This window comes from Clarias gariepinus, chromosome 15 (genome assembly GCF_024256425.1).
Source record: "Clarias gariepinus isolate MV-2021 ecotype Netherlands chromosome 15, CGAR_prim_01v2, whole genome shotgun sequence".
Taxonomy (NCBI): Eukaryota; Metazoa; Chordata; class Actinopteri; order Siluriformes; family Clariidae; genus Clarias; species Clarias gariepinus.
This window is the reverse complement of record NC_071114.1, coordinates 17221643-17239697: the sequence shown is the minus strand read 5'-3', so window position 1 is coordinate 17239697 and position 18055 is coordinate 17221643. Positions and strand designations below refer to the sequence as shown.

The following is an 18055-nucleotide window of genomic DNA, read 5'->3' as shown; positions in this document are numbered from 1 at the left end:
CGAGGACTAGTAGCGGCAACAGTTGAGACAGCAGCCTGGGGAGAGGTCGGTGTTTCATTAATGCAGGTTGAGGTGGTAGTGGCAGCTGATGAGACAGAGGATGAGGCTGTGAATTCCATGAGCTCAATAGTAGGATCCACACCACCATCTTCAAATCCCTCATCCTGCAACTCCTCCTCAGAGCCTACATCCTCCAGCATCTCATTAGTCTGCTCTGCATCAGGATCCTGGTCCTGCATGGCCTGTCCCGTCTGCCAGTTTAGGTATTCTATACCTATTAGTTCCCCTGGGAGAAAAAATAAAATTTCAAATGTTACATTTCAGCAATTTCCTAAAAACATTATTCCATCATACAAATATAAAAATAATTATAATATACAACTCACCAGTGTACACGCCAGGTGGTTGAAAAGAAGGGACAAGCTTCTTTCCAAGCACTTTGACACTGTGAGTGTTGGCACAGTGCACAAGGTCTCCTGAGTAACTCAGCAGAGATGGAGGCTTTACTGCCAGGGAAGCAGCTTCACGGTCTTGATTCCATCTATGGATTCCTTCCAGGAGGTACAGCTGAAAATTCAGACTGTTGGCACTTGTTCCTTAAAATAGAGAGACATTTTGTTGTTACGTTTAAACGGCATAATTTTATTACCATTTCCAGGCTCTGAAATAAAATTGTAAAACTGTAAATACAGCGGGGAAAATTAGTATTTGACACATCAGCATTTTGTATGGAGAGACCAGAATGGGCCAGAATTACTCCTGAGCAATGCAGACGACTGGTCTCTCCATACAAGAGGCATCTAGAAGCTTTAATCACCAACAAAGGCTTTTCTACAAAGTATTAAATAAAGTGTTTCAATACTTATTCCCTGTGTCATTTCACTTTATTTATTACGACTCAACTTGTATACTTAAATGTTCTGATTTCTTTGTATAATTTCAATATTTGACTTGATGGCTACATCTGGTGGAAATTTTGTGTCAATAGCCCACTTAGAAATCCTCTTACTGATAAAATTGCTGATGTGTCAAATACTTATTTACCCCGCTGTATCTGACCTTGCTGATAAACAGTTGTTAATACTTACCTGGAATGAATCTGTTGACATGGCAATGGAAGGACTCTAGTGATGTGGATCCCCTGGCACACCGGTAGTTTGGCAGGATAATGCCTCCTTTGTTGGTGCATCCTGTCTCAGTGTACAGGAGCACACCTGGTTCGTCCTGAATACACTTCACATGCCTTTTCTGGACTCTCCAAATGTGCTCCATTCTCTCCCAGTCAAAGAGAGGGACACCAAGTAAATCGCTGCCCTTAACTCCCTTCAGCTCATTCAGAAGTTGTTCAATCAACATGAAGGTCTGCTGCTCTCCTCTTGTCCGCCTTCTGCAGTGCAGAGACAGCTCATCCTTGGTAATGTGCTCGTCCACTAGCTTTTGAGTGATACCAGGGACACCTTCCTTCTTCAGCTGCTCCCTTTTGGCTTTCCGCAGCAAGGCAACATCACTGCTGTCCCACTCAAAAATGCAGCATGACAATTTAGCCATAAAGGTTTTGTACAAAGGATGTGCTTCATTTGTACACCCAGATGCCAGCCGCCTCATGAAATGATAAATGTCCAGCTTGACAATTAGATCTGGCCACCCACTAAATCTTTTTTTAAGTCTGGTCTCTCCATCTTCCTTACAACAGTCAGTGTCAACATAAAGTAGGCGAGGAGGAGCCACACCAGCACTGCTGTACCTCTGGATTAGATGAGCGATCATGGTGTCAAGTCCGGGACCCTCCTGAGCTGTCAGGACACTGATAAGGATTTGGCCCACCTCATTGTTCACTGATGTAAGCCATAAAGCGGTCCCCTTGGCAATGCCTGACAACTTCTTGGTGATCTTTATGTGCATTGAAAAGACCAAACACATTGTTATCATGTATATGATACTAGTATGAAGGTCCTTTTTTATGTAGAAAACTAACTCTACACATTTTAAGTGTTTTATTGTAATGTTGGGCTAATTTTAGTTTACAAAGTTTTTGCCTTTCCTCTAAGATTTCACAAGGAAATCAAAATGCCATCAAGTCATAATAATGCATATTTTAACAATGATTACAATTAAAATATTTACCTTTTTTGTGGAGTCCATTTTAAGTACAGTGCCAAAGGTAGAAGTTATTCTGGCTTTGATGTGATCCAGCCTGCTCAGAATGTCACGTCCGTACACGGCCAGGATCCACCGGTGAGTTGGTATGGTCACTGGTTGAGGTGGGTCCTGGAACGTGACAGGTAGCAGGCTCGGTTGAGCAACAAAAGCAGAGCATGCCCCGAGGTACCGGCAGACACGCTTAAGCCACTCCTCGCTGTGGTTTTCCCTCAGCTGCCTGACCAAGCGAGTGGGGCTGTTACCAAGCGTTCTCTCCCTCAGAAATCTTATTACTCGAATATCACAAGCATATCTGTATTAAACACGGGTGGGAAGAGACGAAAGAAAGAAATTAGTATTGAACACTCGTACACACGTAATTTCCTAGTGTGATTTAGGGTCACATTTTTTACATACTCGCGTGTTACACTTACTTCTGAGTCAGGATCATACTGAACTCAAGCCTGTGAGCCAAATCCAGCTGGTCCAATATGGTCTTGCTTGAAGAGATGTAATTGGTTTTGCAGCCAACAGAATTACACCTTAGAGTCTCTGTTATCATCAGGTAATACCTGTCCACATCCAGAACCAGACGAGCTCTCTTGTGGACTCCAGCACCTGTGAGCTGTTTTCCACATTCAGGACAGGACAACCTGACCTTCCACAGGTGGTATGGCATCCACAGGAGAAGCTGGTGGGTGAAAAAGCGTTCTGGAGTGGGTGCCTGATGATAAATGAGCGCTGGCCCTGGTGGGTCATACCAAAGCTTCAGATCTGTACGCAGCCGCTGGTGCTTCCACAGTGCTGCTGAAATCCATTTCTGGTCCTGAACTGGTATTGTCTTTTTCATTTCTGCTGGGAGCCAGAAAGGATTTGAAGCAACAGGAGGCTCAACATCTACTGCTAATGGATTAAGCAGAGGGTTAGGAGCAAAGTGGGCAGAGGGACAAGCCACAGTTGGTGGAGGAGTGGAGGTTGCAGGGACATGCGCTGAGCATGCAGGGATGGGAGGAGTAAAGGAGGTGCCATGGCATGCTGCTGAGTCCTGATTTATAGATATTTTAAAAAGACAAATGTACTGTATAGGCATATGTTTAAAAATCATGCATGATTAATTTGCTTCTTCTAAGTTAGTAATAAAAGCACATATAAAGAAAATAATAATTTATGAGTTTCTCACAGCTGTAGAAGTGGCTGATGAAATGGAGAAGGCCTTGGCAGGTGCTGATACAGGAGATGGAGAAAGCGACAGAGGAGAGACAGTCTGAATATACCTCCTGGGACTGCAAGAGGGAGATGGTGTCCTTCTTACAACAGCACTTGTGTCACCACTGGACAGTGCAGAAGAGCTAGTAAGGGGCTGAATAAGAAAGAATAGTTAAATGGATTATATAGATAAAGACTAAAACATTTCAACAATGTAAATCCCACTTCAAAATGGAGAAAAAAACAACAATAGACATATTTTAAAATTAAATTTAAGAAAGTTTTCCTAGTAATTTTACTAATATTACCTTGCCTGCATGCTTCACAGACAAGCTTAAGTTTGGCTTTAAACCAGCACCATGAGCCCCTCCGAACCGTGGCTTTGTGAACTGCAACAAAAAACAAGAAATTTAAGTGGTGTCTTTAGCGGTGGTGTAAATGATATGTGCACACTCCTATTACATAATGAATCATGATCAATAATTACCGATGCCAAAGTCAAAGCTGGCATACGAGGTGTTACTGACTGGCTAGATGTAGCTGGTGCTGCAGAAGAGAATGCTGAGGGTCCTGGCTGTGGTGTCTCTGGCACAGGGACAGAGCCGGAAGGCTACAGAGGCATAGAAAAGAAAATTAAGTCAATCATGGACACATGGTATTTTAAGGAAAGACTACTGATACCTTTCTTGCATGGAAACCACAGCTACAAGTTTGTGTTCCTCCAAACAAAGGTTTATGCCCCCTCAGCTGCATTGGACATTTCTCAATCTGTAAAAGTGTTTAATGCCAAACAATAAGAATGCAATCTCTTTAAACATGGATTCCATTTACACTTATATATACACCTGTATACATATTACTCTTTCTAACTTTACCTTCTGATACAGATCATACCACTTTTTCTGACGTGGTGCTGGTCTGTTTCCTGCCTCAGAGGGCCAAACCCCAGAGGCAGCGAACCTACGGAGACGTGACATCCACTCCTCGTCTCCCATAGCCCTGTGTTTTTTCTGTTTAGACGCCATCTTTCATTACCAGGAAAAAGGTGCCAATTAAACCAAATACATACGTCTCACACACCCAGCAAGGTTTATAACTATTAGGTTTTGATATATATGAATATTTATTTTCTGATAGATAGATAGATAGATAGATAGATTTTTAGCTCAATGTAAATTACATAAAAACAGCAGATAGCTGTAATACACAGATTGATTCAAATCAGTCATATTAACTGTATTAATGTCTAAAATACTTAAGCTGGATTTGTGCCACATAACACAAACCTCATTAATATTGTGATTCGAATCTGTATGACAATATAATCTACTGGTCTACTAACATTATGGTGTAATTGTAGTCAGAAAAGTGGTGATTATTCATTGTTTTGGTGAGTGCACAACGATCTGATTATAATCTCATATAAGTTAAAAAAAGCATGTTTATAGTTTTGCAGTTGCGCGTCGCTTGGTCTGTTCAAATAAGCATCATCACGTCTCTGTTATCTGTTATAATGGTGTTATGCAGCGTCTGTTACAATCTTGACTTTTTAGGGGTTTGCACTCAGTTTGTACATGCAAAATAAAAATTTATCGATTGAAACAGGTCTATTCGTTTGTGCATGGTCTGTTCACCATTTGTGCATGCAAAATAAATGTGTTCATCTTTATTTCGCATGCACAAGCAATGCACAAACCAATTTCAGTGTTTTTTCTTCTGATCATATGCAGGGCAAATTCACCCTGGTCTAACACCACCGCGACCACACTTTGTGTTAATAAATACAGGAAAGATATTACTACTGGAAGCATACACTGCGGAAACAAAAGCATTAAACGGTACAAAACACTAAAATACACCGCTAATGTGTAACTGTAAAACTAAGTGGAGGCATGTCTGCTTAGAATACATTGACGTTAATACAGCATCAGCAACTTTACACTAACATTATATAATGCAAACCGATTAAATAAAGTCCATTTATCGCTGTAATGCTTTCTAACCAACAAACGTAACGTGCGGTCTTACCGTGCGTGTTATGTTGAAAGAATATCTCTGTCTACGGATGTATACACATATATCTACGAATAGCTTAGAAACTTGACAAAATCTGTCCGCATCGGCATGGGGGGGGGTGTAAGGCGGGTGCATGGCGCGCATACTTGACGTTGGTTGGCTGTGAATTATGCAGATATTTTGGAAACGGAGGAAGCTGATTGGCTTTGAATTTTGGAAACGGAGGAAGCTGATTGGTTTAGAATTTTGGAAACGCAACGTGAATTTTGGAAACGCAAGGACGTGATTCGACAGAGAGACTCGACGCGGATTGGTCGAGCTGAATGTTGGAAGGAAGGAAAGGTGATTGGCTGTGAATTATGGAGAATTTTGGAAAAGGGCAAAGATGATTGGCTTTGAGTTTTGGAAAGCGAGAGATGTGATTCGCCGAAAGAAGCAGCCGCACGGTGTCCAGGTAGCGCCAACGAGGCTCACGACGGAACCTCGCATGCAACTTTAAATTTGTCGTTTGTTGCTCTAGTCCTACGACTAAACGCGCAAATATCAGAAATTTTTATTTAGGAATTTTGTTCCGTATTGTAAACAACAAGCGACACGCGTACAACCGACAGCCACGTTTAGCGACATGCTAGCGCCACGTTTGTGAATGTTTTTTTAATAGTGCGGCAAAGTTTGAAACAGATTGGAAGTTTCAACACGAATAACTCACAAAGCACAAACGAAGCCTTGTTATAATCGTAGTCAACCAGACAAAAAAATACACCATAATTTTAATCTGAAAAATCCGTGTTCCGTTAGTGGAAAATAACATTATAACGTTGACTGTGTGAAGCAGGTTGTGAGAAGACTGCGTAGGGACCGTCTGCAAAGTGCAAACAACGAAAAACGAGAATCGTGCTTTAAAACTATCAAGTAACTGAGTCCCCAAATCACACCACACATCAATGGCAACCTGATGCTTTTATTACAACACTAAATTTAGTAAACTTAGTTTTTTTTTTAATTGGGAGGATTATTCAATAACTTCATCTAAAACAATATACTATCTCCAAAATCCCACCACATTTTATACCTCATGCTGCATATACTACAACACTCATTAGGAAAATTATTTTTTGTGTAAAATTCAGTGATTTTTATTTATAAAAAAAAAAAAAAAAAAGACCTTTCTCATGTACGGTGCAGTGTCGCCAAAATGCCATACTACAATATTTTTGTTTGGGGTGCGGGGATGGGAGTTGTTTCTTTTGAAGAATAAAAAAAAAAAAAAAGTTAAATATTTACCAAATCAGGCATTAATGGCTCAGTTGTAGGTTTCTCGTCAAGACATCTTCAATTCCCACCAAATGTACAAATCCCGGCAACTGGATGCAGTGTCAGTACCAAGCCAGGATAAAATGGAAGGGTTGCATTAGGTGTGTAAAATCTGTGCCAAGTTGTGTGTGAATTGTTCTGCTGTGGCAACCTCTTGGCAAAAGCAGCTGAAAGACTAACAACATTTACCTAACAATATTTACCAAATCACACCAGACATCAAGGGAAAAAGAGCTTTTGCAATATGTTCAGACTAAGGTTCTTGTAATTGTAGTTGTTTTCATTGTAATTGTCGTCTCAGGTAACATGCCCATTGGGGGTTTGGTGCCTCTCACTCCTGCTGCTCATGCAGAACATGAGAAATCTAGTTTTGGGTGATTTTTGAGCACTCTTTGTCATTCAACAGTCTTGTCAAAGCACGTCATCCAATTATTATTGTCGGCATTTTTGTTCTTGTTTTACGTAAGAAATTCTAGAAAACCCAGACCATTAGTTCCTAATGCAGAACTTGATGTGCTTTTTGATGCCTATATCTACTTATTGAATGACTATTGCAATGTACTCATAAATCTGACCTGGACTATCCGTAGGCTATACAGACTGCTGCTGTAAAATTACTTACTAGATTTTTTCCCTCAAGGTGATTGTGGCTATATGCATCAATGCGATAATATAGTATGTATGGAGAAATAATAATTTACTGTACAGAAGTAATGGAATCAAAAGGGCAGCTGGACCTGGACTACACATTAGCATGTCGTCTACACAAACAGAAATCATTAAACATTTACTGAGAAAGCATTTACACTCTTCAATAAATCCATGGTGCATAATTAACATATCTAATAAACATGTAGTTTTAAATTCATTCTAGATTTGTTCAGTGTTTTATTAATTCAAGTAGAATGTAAAACCCACTTCTAGTTACAAGGACAGAAAAGTAATAACAATAGACATATTTTAAAATCAAATTTAAGATCTAAAATTATACTAACATTACCTTGCTTGCATGCATCAGAGTCAAGCTTAAGTTTGGCTTTAAAGCAGAGCCATGAGCCTGTCCGAAACCGTGGCTTTGTGAACTGCAACCAAAAACAGGATGCTTAAGTGGTGTCTTGTAATTATTTTAAATCACACACTCCTCTATTATGTAATCAATCATAATCAATATTTACATTTCTTAATCTGTAAAATTGTTAATGGCAAATGATAAGAATGCATTTCCTTTAAACATGGATTACATTTGGGTGGATGGATGGATAGATAAATTGATGGATGGATAGATTTTATATCAGTATATAATACAGGAGGATGGCAGATAGCTGTAATACACAGTTTGATTCAGTTCAGTCATATTAACTGTATTAGAGTCTAAACATACCTAAGGTGGATTTGTGCCACAACAGATGCACTAAATGACTCAAGTTATAACACAAACCTCATCATTGTGATCCAAATCCGTATGAAAATATAATCTACTGGTCTACTATTATTATGGTGTTGCTGTGGTCGGGCTACAGTTACAGTTGATTATTCATTGTTTTGGCGAGTGCACAGTAATTGATTTTAAAGCATCAGATTATAATCTCATATTAGTTAAATATGCATGCACCACATGTCTGTTATAACGCTGGTGTGCCGTGTGTGTATTACATGTTGAAATGCCGATATTTTAGCTGCCTGCACTCAGTCTGTGCATGCAAGGGAAACGTTTGTGTTCACGTTTATTTTGCATGCAAAACGAAACGACATGGTTTTGTTAATCTTCTGATCATATTCGGGGCAAACTCCCTCAGGACTAACATCACTGCGACCACTATGTGCTAATAAATACAGAAAAGGTGTCATTACTGGACGAATACACTGCGAAAGCAGTAGCATTAAACGCTGGAAAACACTAAAATACACCGCTAGTGTAAAAAAATAAAAAAATAAAAAAATAAACTAGTGTAAGTGTAAAACTTAGTGGAGGCATGTCTCTTTAGGAAACGTTAATGTTAATACAGCAACTTTGTTAATTGCAACTAATGTTAATTGCAACTTTAAAATAACGTTATATAACCCAAACCGCTTAAATAAAGTTTATTTATCTCTGAAATCGATACTTTTTTAATGTGCTGTCTTACCGTGTTATGTTGAATGAATATCTACAGTATATTCCGAACCGTTTAAGAGTTTGACTAAATTGTATCCGCACCGGAGGCGGGTGCAAGGCAGATAGTTTGCAAATAGAGGAAGCTGATTGGCTTTGAATTTTGCAAACGCAAGGACGTGATTTGACAGAGAGACTCGACGCGGATTGGACAAGCTGAATTATGGAAGGAAGGAACGGTAATTGGCTGTGAATTATGCAGAATTTTGCAAACGGGCAAAGATGATTGGCTTTGAATTTTGCAAGGAGTAAGATGTGATTTGCCGAAGTAGCCGCACGGAGGCTCACGACGGTACGTCGCATGCGACAATTTGTCGTTTGTTGCCCTAGTCTTACGACTAAACACGCAAATATTAGTGATGGGAAGTTTGAATCATTTTAGTGACTCGGTTCTTTGAATCTCGTTCATCGAATTGAACGAATCTTTTTTGAGTCATTTAGTTAATTTCGTTCTTTTGATTATAAATTTTTGCATTTTCAATAAAAATACATCTACATACACAAATTTTGGCTATAGTTCCAGTAATAAAAAAAAAAATGAATGCAGCTAAGGACATATTATAAAGGACTATCCGTAGGCTTTACAGACTGCTGCTGTGAAATTACTAACTAGATCAAACAGATGGTCTAATTTGACCCCTGTGCTCAGGACTCTTCATTGGCTTACTGTTACAAATGTACAGTACAGTTTAAATTGTCTGGATCCGGACCAAGTGACAGTTCTATCCGACCCTGACGTTTTTCTGATAAATAAGAATAATTTATATACCAGTAGTCTAGCACTTTTTCCCTCAAGTGGATTGCGGCTATACAGTATGCATCAAAGCGATATTTTAGTATGTATGGAGAAATAATAATTTAGTGTAATTGAGTGTGATTGATTAAAGAAGGTTGTTTGTATTACATACAAATACAAGGAAATATACAATGCCATCAAAGATCAAACTGTCTATATGTTTAATGTAGTATAAATATTATTGAAATGCTATGAAAAATAGCTTATTAAAATAGCTTATTTTTATAGCCTAGACTGCATATATAGGGATCTGAATCCTAACAAACATGTCAAATTTGGACCTTGTCTCAAAAAATAATTATTGACCAGACTTTCTTAAATTTTATTTGAGTACCACTGGTTTAAAGTACTGCTTTAGGGTATTTCATTTATTTATTTGTTTTGCACTTTGTAGATGGTCCCTACACGTGCTTCTCACAGCAGGTGGAGTGTTATGCGTGAAAAAATGCCCCCTGCCACAAATTGCCCCATACGTAATCACTGTCAAAAATTATATTACATTATAAATGTATCTCTTTATTCTGATCAAATATTATATTACCACAATAATAAACCCTGGTCACATGAAAGCCATCATGCCTTTTTAAGGCATTTATAATTTAATACAAAATGTAAAAAAAATATATATATATCTAAATATGTTAATCATCATTTAAACATGAGGAGCTATGAGAATATTTCAGACAATTATAAACAATTTTTATTATAAAATAAACAATATAAAAATATACATGTTGTATATGAAAACAATTAGATATTTAAATATTACTTTAGTTGAGAAGATCTGCAAATATTTCATTAATGTTTACAAAGGCTGTTACGTGACTAAGGCTCATATTATAGGAATATAGTAATAGTTGGTTCTTATAATGATGTTAAATTATGTTGTGATTTAATTTTTATAGCACAAAGTGTCATTAAGGTCACACCACCGATAAACCACTCCTGTCTTTTTTGCCCAGTTTTGTATTATTTATTTAATTATTTATTTTTAATAGGGAGACAGTAATGGCATAACTAAAACTCATTCTCACAACAAAACTTACGAATGTTATCAGAATGATTAGTTATAGGTACTACTAAGTAAAAGATTTTCTGCTGCTACCACAGCCAGCACACAGCCAGATTTTCCACGTGGCCTTGAATTGGTTAGTTGTCAGTGGGTTTGGCACAAAGTGGGAAAATTCAAAGGTGGGGAAACTTTTGATAAGAAACTTGCATTTGCGTTTGCCACGTTATCACAGTCTGAGAGTAAATACAGGCCTGGGGAACTCGTGTTACTTTTCTTTCCCTGTAACCTAACTATCGCTGGTCTCTTTTTGCAATGTCAGGGCTTAACATAACACTTGGCTATTTCATCAGTGTGGTGGTAATATGTGGTTTAGCCAAAACTCTAGTGACACGATGGAGGCCACGATGGAGCTTTCTGTCTGAGTTTATCGCAGCTTTCGCCCTTGCAGCATGCCGGCTGGAAGTGCAAACTATTTCTGAGATTGGTCAGTGGGCTGGAGGCCTGGGCCAAGATGTTACCCTTACCATGCTTTTTCTTGCCTTAACTGTTCATGGAATCATCATGCAAGAAGCCACCGGAAATCCTTCAGTTACTCTAATGGGGTTCTTACAGAAGGAGACAGGAGCAGTATCCTCATTTCTTAGCATAGCAGGTCAGCTCGGAGGTGCCCAGCTTGCCTTGCTCTTTGCCGGGTGGTATTGGGCGATGGAGCTCACGGACATGCATATGATCAAGGTCATGATGATGACTCAGTGCAGTTCATCGCTGAATGTGTCCCTGATGCAAGGGACTATCACAGAGGTTGTAAGTGCACTGTTTTATCACCTTGTGTACCTTAGCCTCCGCCACAGGTTTCTCATCCGGATTCCCATCCTCGCCCTGCTGCTTACCTTCCTCTATTACACAGGTAAGTCACAAAAATAAAAGTCTTCTCATCTGACTTATAAATTATTATCAAGCTGACAGATGAATTAAAGAGCATTGGAAGCCTAAATGTGAAGTCTAAATGTTAAATCCTGTTTCATCATTCCAACACCCTGATTCGAATATAATTATATGAATGCCAGGGGCCCTTCCAGAGGTTGTTGTTAAATTATTATTATTATTGTTGCATTATATATTTATAGTTATTTGTAGAGTTTTTAAAGACATTTCTGTTATTTATTGTTGGTATGCTGTAAAACAAAAAACGAAACAATGTGTAAAAGATATACAGTAAATTTGGAGGCAGTTAAAATGATATACAAGAATCCAAATATATATTAGCATTTTCCACAAGAAATTCAGGGGAAAACATGAGAGGAAAGGACAATTATCTTTACTTTTTGCAATGCAGAACAAAATTGCCAAATTCGCATGTGCTAACTTGGCAGACTCTTGACCAAAAACGTTTGCAGTAATGCAAGCAAAATGTTTTTCACTATTTCTTTTTTTGGTTAGTTTATCACTTTATGCAAAATATCTGACATGATTTCTTATTTTACGTTATAAAACCCTACAATTGTAACAGGGGTGTGTAGACCTTTAGTCATTTATGTTCTGTGTTCTCAAGGAAACAGCTACACGTCTGCATATGTGAACCCATCACTTGCTTATGCACTTACGTTCAAATGTCCTGGACACGCCTTCTGGGAATATGCCGTAGTCTACTGGCTTGGGCCCCTTATTGGTAAGCCTGACAAGAAACACCAACAATCTCATTCTAAGTTTGCTTAAATGATTTCTTATGTTAAATCTGTAAGGTTATGCATGTAATCACAGATTCTACTTAAATAAATAATTGCTTTATATTAACAATGTGGCCTTTTTGCATATAACCAGTCATCTTTTTGTGACAGTTCCTTTTTAAATCTAGATATATTTTTTATGTGGGAAATAATATTTATTGTTTTTTATTTATTTTTAGGCATGACCATTGCCTTGCTTCTCTACATGGGTAACATCCCTTTGCTTTTCACCAAGAACCTGCTTTTCTCAAAAAAGGCACGTGTTCGTCTTCCAAAAAGAAAAACAACTGAAGAGAAAAGTTCATGAGACACTGTGCATTAACTTTAAAATAAACATTTACTCCAAAATATTACATACTTTTACATTAATACAGAATATAGATATGACAAGATTGCATTCAGATGGCGTTATAATATTTGTTTACAAAAGGGGAAAGTGATCAGCAGGCAATACATACAAATAGTGTAATATGGTTAATATAATATTACACTTTCCAGCCAAAAGTCACACTATTTCATTGGACCGCCTTTTGCTTTAATTGCAGTTATGGAACCACTCTAACAATTTGAGCCTGATGAATCATGGTCACTGTCATCTTGGAATGACCGTGTGTATTTTGGAATATGCCTGGGACATCAGAAAAAACGAAAAAAAAATCCATTGATTGAAATATATGGTCATTCAGATTACTCTATTTTCTGAACACATGAGATTACTGAACCTGACCAACAGAGGCAACCCCAGGTTATAATACTGCTCCTACAGTCTTGTGCATGCTCCATAGCCCATTCTTTTTGCTACCTAGCTAAGTGAATAAATTTTTAATTAAATACATGTTTATTAGCCTCATTGGTGTGGCTTACACAGCCATTTAATCACCACTATCCTTCCAGGTTTTATTAAGGCATTTTACAGTTCATGTATAGTTTCTGCAATCTCCCTAGTTGTTTTCTGTGTTTGATGTAGGACAATTATTTGACCCTTTTTAAACAGAGGAACATATTCGCTATAATAATAGGATGCGTATTCTAACATGGTTGTTTAAGAAATAAGAAGCTACTCACTGCATCAATTAGAGTTTAATAACTTTGTGCCAGCTGAAACACATTTAACATTGCAGTAATTATCCAATAAAAGGCTTTTAAGTACATCCTTTGATTAAGTTCATTTTACACAAAGAAAACATTTTCATAAATCTATAGACAAAATAATTTAAGTCAATCACAACTGCAATTTATTTGTCTCCTGAGCAGTTCACACTTTGTCAGCACCATGCTTCCTGAGATGTGCACATTAAGGTTAAAGCACAAAAAAAAAAAAGAAGTTTTGTTTCTGAACAGAGGCTACAATACACTAAAACGTTACCAGAAATACTGGATACACTACACATTGCAGCTGGAATATACCTCTTTGAATTACACAAACCTTCCATTTTAATCCATTTTGTCTCTCTGAAATAAAATATAAAATCAACACCATGGACTTTAAGTGATTCTGTTCACAAGGTAATGTTTACATGGCCTGAAAGTCACAGCAGCAAACTTTAAATGCTGATATCTGCAGTTAATAAAAAAATTAATAGATAAAGGGGCTTAGAGTTTGAAATCAAGAGGCAGCATCCTGGATCACAGTACTGGATTTATCTGGTTTATTCTTCTGGGTCAAAACTTTGGGTGATGGGCTGGCTTCTGCAATACATGAACATACAAAAATAAATAGGTTAGTACAATAATGTACAATAGAACCCACAATGTTTCTATACTCATTCATAAAAAAAACTAAAGTGAAATTTTAATACTTGATTAGAAACTTAAAGGGATTCACCATGTTAACCAGCATGAAATGGAGGCATGGCTTATTTGACTGTACTTCAACATTTTTCACTCACTTAACATGTTTATGCCAGGCATCGTCTCTCTAAAGAGTTTAAATTATCCACAGCATGGATCCATTCCTTTGACATTCTGATTGGAATGTGTGATCCATTCCTTTGACATTCTGATTGGGATGTGATTGTTGCATGAAAGTCTACTTGAAAAATCTCTAGGAACCGTGCCACGCACTCATGTCAAAGACGTTTTTTTTAATTAAGATCCAGTGACTTGAATGGCCAACGAAGAACACTGATCTCATCATCATGTTCATAAAACCACTTTGACATCAATTTTGTTTTGTGAAATGTGCATGACCATATTGGAAATATGCCTATAGAAGGAGGTTAAATGTTCGCCATGAAAGGATGACCTTGGCATACAAATCAGGCTACGCTTTTCTAAACTGGCTTTTCTCATTTTGTTTTTCTCTCCTGATCTCCCTAATCAAAAAGGTTTTATGCCAGTAGAACTGTTCCGTGCTGGATGATTTTTTTTTTATTGCCCCATTGTGAGTTAACTTTAGAAGCTGGAGTGTAAGAAAATGCCAGATCTGCAGTTCTCAATTGGCACCAACAATCATGCCAGACACAAAATCATTGAATTCACATTCACAATTGTGTTAATATCCTGGACAATGTTTTTTTGACTTACGAACAAATTCCAAAGCGCTTGGAATGGGACACAAATCTTCTATGACAAGAATTTATTTATATTTCTCATGCATGAGGTAATAGTAAATAAATTGGTCTAAAAAAAAAAAAAAAAGAGCAAATTTTAGTTGTACCTGGCTGAAGCTGACTCTCCAACTGAGCTTCTGGTTGGTCCACCCACAACTGATGTTTTGGGTTGTTAGGAAACTTTTTAGTTTGCCCACAGCTGAGACAACGTATTACCGTGGCACGCTGCTTCCGAGAACCTTCTAAAGAAGCAATACAAACAAGGTATAAAACATAAAGAACTATATATCCACAAACACACCCATACTTAGTTAAAACATAGAATAATACTGGTGGCCATGCACAAAGCTCTGTAGAACACTATGAAAAATGGATTTAGGATTTAACCAGATAACTAGCCAAACAATTTAATGTAAATGCATGTACTAGTATCTGATGACTAAAAAAAAAAAAGACGGTTCATAAAAACATCATAAACCAATGTGATTTTATTTTAGAAATGTCCATATTACAAACAAGTATTAGACCAGTGAACCTGGTTTATAAAGATACAACAAACGCAAGGTCTTTCCACCAGTCTCAGAATTAAAAAGCTCATGATTTTATTATAATACAAAGTGAAAACTTACTTCTTTGTCTGAAGGTTGCTGTGACCCCTGGTATCAGTAAAGCACAACATCTCTTACACATGGTCCTTTTCACTGACGGATCTCTACGTAGACGGGAGCTGGATTGTTAAAACTATTTCCACTGAAGAACATTTGTTATACCAACAGTACATTTGGCTCTTTCAAGCTTTATATGTTTTAAAACAGCTGTGCTAATCTCTGGTACTCACTGTCTCAGCACCAGGCGTTTGGCTATGGTCTTCTGGGTGAAGCAGTAAAATCGGGCCAGTTCCGTGTTTTCTGGATTTTGAGCCAGTACACAATGTGCAGCCTTAAAGATACATTAACAAAAATTAGCTTATTGATCTATTTCAGACTCCTTGATGAGCGAAACACTTTGCTATCTTACTTACCTGATAGAGGAAGTTCAGCCGCTGAAAAGCTTCTTTATCTTTTATATTGCCCGCCATTTTCTTACACAAGAAGAGATATTAACGTGTAGTTGCAGAACTTAAGTACCATTTAAAAAGCTCCCAAAAACATCAACATACAGCAGCTAAACTTCGCGTGCTACATCTCAAACGCTGGACGTGCTTGGCATTTTATTCTTCCTCGCTGGTGACTGGTGACCGACAGCGGGAGCTCTGTTCATATCGCCCTCTATGGAAGAGGAAGACAATGTGCAAAGACATTTTGCCTTTATAACCAATAGTTCAATAAGTATTTTTAAAATAATTCATTTTAATGTTTAAAACTAGCAATGTGATAAAATATCCTTAATTTTGCCAAAAAAATAAAATAAAAATACTATTAACAGCTATTTTTCCAACAACGCATTTGAAGAATATGTAAAAGATTTGGCCCGTACGGGGATCGAACCCGCGACCTTGGCGTTATTAGCACCACGCTCTAACCAACTGAGCTAACCGGCCACGAAAATCACCTCATTTATAAGTGGAACGCATGGCTGACACGCATTAAATACGTTCGCCGATTCCCCCCTTTTTAATCTTTAAGATAGACATTGGTGAAGTGACTGTACAGTATTTGGGCTCAAAGATGTCTAAAGAGTTTATAGATGTCTCTACACTCTCGGTGCCTTGAAACAAAAACATTAACATATTACACTATGGAGATTAGCGTGTTTATATTTGTTAAACGTCATATTACCCTGAACAATACTGTACTTTGAAACTCACTTGTCTTTTAGGAAATTTATTAAAGAAGCGGCTTACTGTATATGTAGCTCCTTACATTTTCCTAGCACCCTAGTCATAGTTGCTGAGATCTGTCTCAATTTGAGGCGAACAAAATCCGAGAAAAAAAATTATGATCATGTATTAAGAGTGTTCCGCAAGACGAGCAAATATTTTTTGACTTGAAAAAGTCTTGGTTTACGAGTACCGAGTATCATGTAGCACACATGCGCTTCTTCTTTTGTTGCCGAGCGTCTTAGTTTACAAGCAACGTCTCTCACTGGTATAATCAACATCCAGTTCCAGTAATGAAAATATTACAATGCAGCTAAGGACATATTATTAAAAAAAAACTAAATAAGCAGCTCACCTCTCATATCTTCTAGTCTGAGTTGTTTGTTCTTTGAATCTATTGCATTGCGTCTTTCATGTGACAAATAAACGACCAACTTGGGACTTAAAGATTCGTTGAGAAGAACCGTTAAATTCTGTTTTCTGTGTACTGCACTGCATAGCGTCTATGGGAGTCACGAGACAAAAGAACGAATGACTCGGACTACAAGAGTCATTGAGAAAGAATCGCTCAATTCTGTTTCTTGTACCTATTGAGGTTTTGCAATGATTTACGCATGCATGCCCAGGAGAAAATGAACGAATCACTCTCCAAAACTCGTTCTTCTGAGACACGTTAAAGATTTGTTCAAAAAGAACAAATCGTTCATGAACAACCCATGACTACCACCCACTCCCTCCTCCTCTCGCTCTCACACAAACACTCTGCTCTACACAGAAACACCGCTCTGTCGTGATTCTTGTCACAGGTAATTGCAGGTTAAATATATATATATTTTTTTTTTACTTTACAGCAGTGATTCCGTTAGTATGCGCACACGTGAGAGTTATTAGCGATGTTCCTTGCTAATTTGTCCGATAAAACAGTCTTTCCGTTAATGTGTGTGAAACTAAGAGAAATATTTACTGTGTAAGATGAGAAGAGGGAGAGGGGCTGATTCCTCCTCTTCTTGTACTTTGGCTTCACACACATATACAAACACACAGCGCCTGCACGCAGAAACGAAAACGCTTATCTGTCAGGATTTATTTTTACTTCCTTTAAAAGGTAAAATGAAGTTTAATTTGTTTTATTTTTACTTTATATTTTGTATTAATTACTTTTATTAATTTTACTTTTATTTTTTGGGGCTGTGGAATGATAAAGTTTAAATGAGTTTCCAATATTTCTTATGGGAAAATTTGATTTGAGTGTTTTGAAATACGAGCCCGCTTCCGGAATGAATTATGCTCGTAATCCAAGGTTCACTGTACAGTACATCTAA

General features: G+C 37.7%; 2 protein-coding genes and 1 non-coding gene across 3 annotated transcripts; 1 reads left to right on the top strand and 2 right to left on the bottom strand.

Moving 5' to 3' along the window:
* Positions 1-10893: 10893 nt before the first annotated feature.
* Positions 10894-12710, top strand: aqp12 (aquaporin 12). The gene is made up of 3 exons (XM_053513095.1): positions 10894-11542; positions 12188-12304; positions 12542-12710. The coding sequence occupies exons 1-3, from the start codon at positions 10948-10950 to the stop codon at positions 12667-12669; spliced, it is 840 nt and encodes a 279-aa protein (XP_053369070.1). The 5' UTR covers positions 10894-10947; the 3' UTR covers positions 12670-12710.
* A 717-nt stretch (positions 12711-13427) lies between these two features.
* Positions 13428-16146, bottom strand: rpp21 (ribonuclease P 21 subunit). The gene is made up of 5 exons (XM_053513096.1): positions 15936-16146; positions 15753-15853; positions 15544-15626; positions 15022-15156; positions 13428-14051 (listed from the first exon to the last, which is right to left on the bottom strand). The coding sequence occupies exons 1-5, from the start codon at positions 15990-15992 to the stop codon at positions 13969-13971; spliced, it is 459 nt and encodes a 152-aa protein (XP_053369071.1). The 5' UTR covers positions 15993-16146; the 3' UTR covers positions 13428-13968.
* A 234-nt stretch (positions 16147-16380) lies between these two features.
* Positions 16381-16454, bottom strand: trnai-aau (transfer RNA isoleucine (anticodon AAU)). Its single transcript has one exon. It is a non-coding gene; the product is annotated as a tRNA-Ile (tRNA).
* Positions 16455-18055: the final 1601 nt, after the last annotated feature.

Bases quoted from the DNA above. Each gene is read 5' to 3' on its own strand.
- aqp12 (XM_053513095.1), top strand. From the start codon at position 10,948: ATGTCAGGGCTTAACATAACACTTGGCTATTTCATCAGTGTGGTGGTA. The intron at 11,543-12,187 runs GTAAGTCACAAA...TGTGTTCTCAAG, and splicing joins TACCTTCCTCTATTACACAG to GAAACAGCTACACGTCTGCA. The intron at 12,305-12,541 runs GTAAGCCTGACA...ATTTATTTTTAG, and splicing joins CTGGCTTGGGCCCCTTATTG to GCATGACCATTGCCTTGCTT.
- rpp21 (XM_053513096.1), bottom strand. From the start codon at position 15,992: ATGGCGGGCAATATAAAAGATAAAGAAGCTTTTCAGCGGCTGAACTTC. The intron at 15,854-15,935 runs GTAAGTAAGATA...TGTATCTTTAAG, and splicing joins GGCTGAACTTCCTCTATCAG to GCTGCACATTGTGTACTGGC. The intron at 15,627-15,752 runs GTGAGTACCAGA...CCGTCTACGTAG, and splicing joins AAACGCCTGGTGCTGAGACA to AGATCCGTCAGTGAAAAGGA.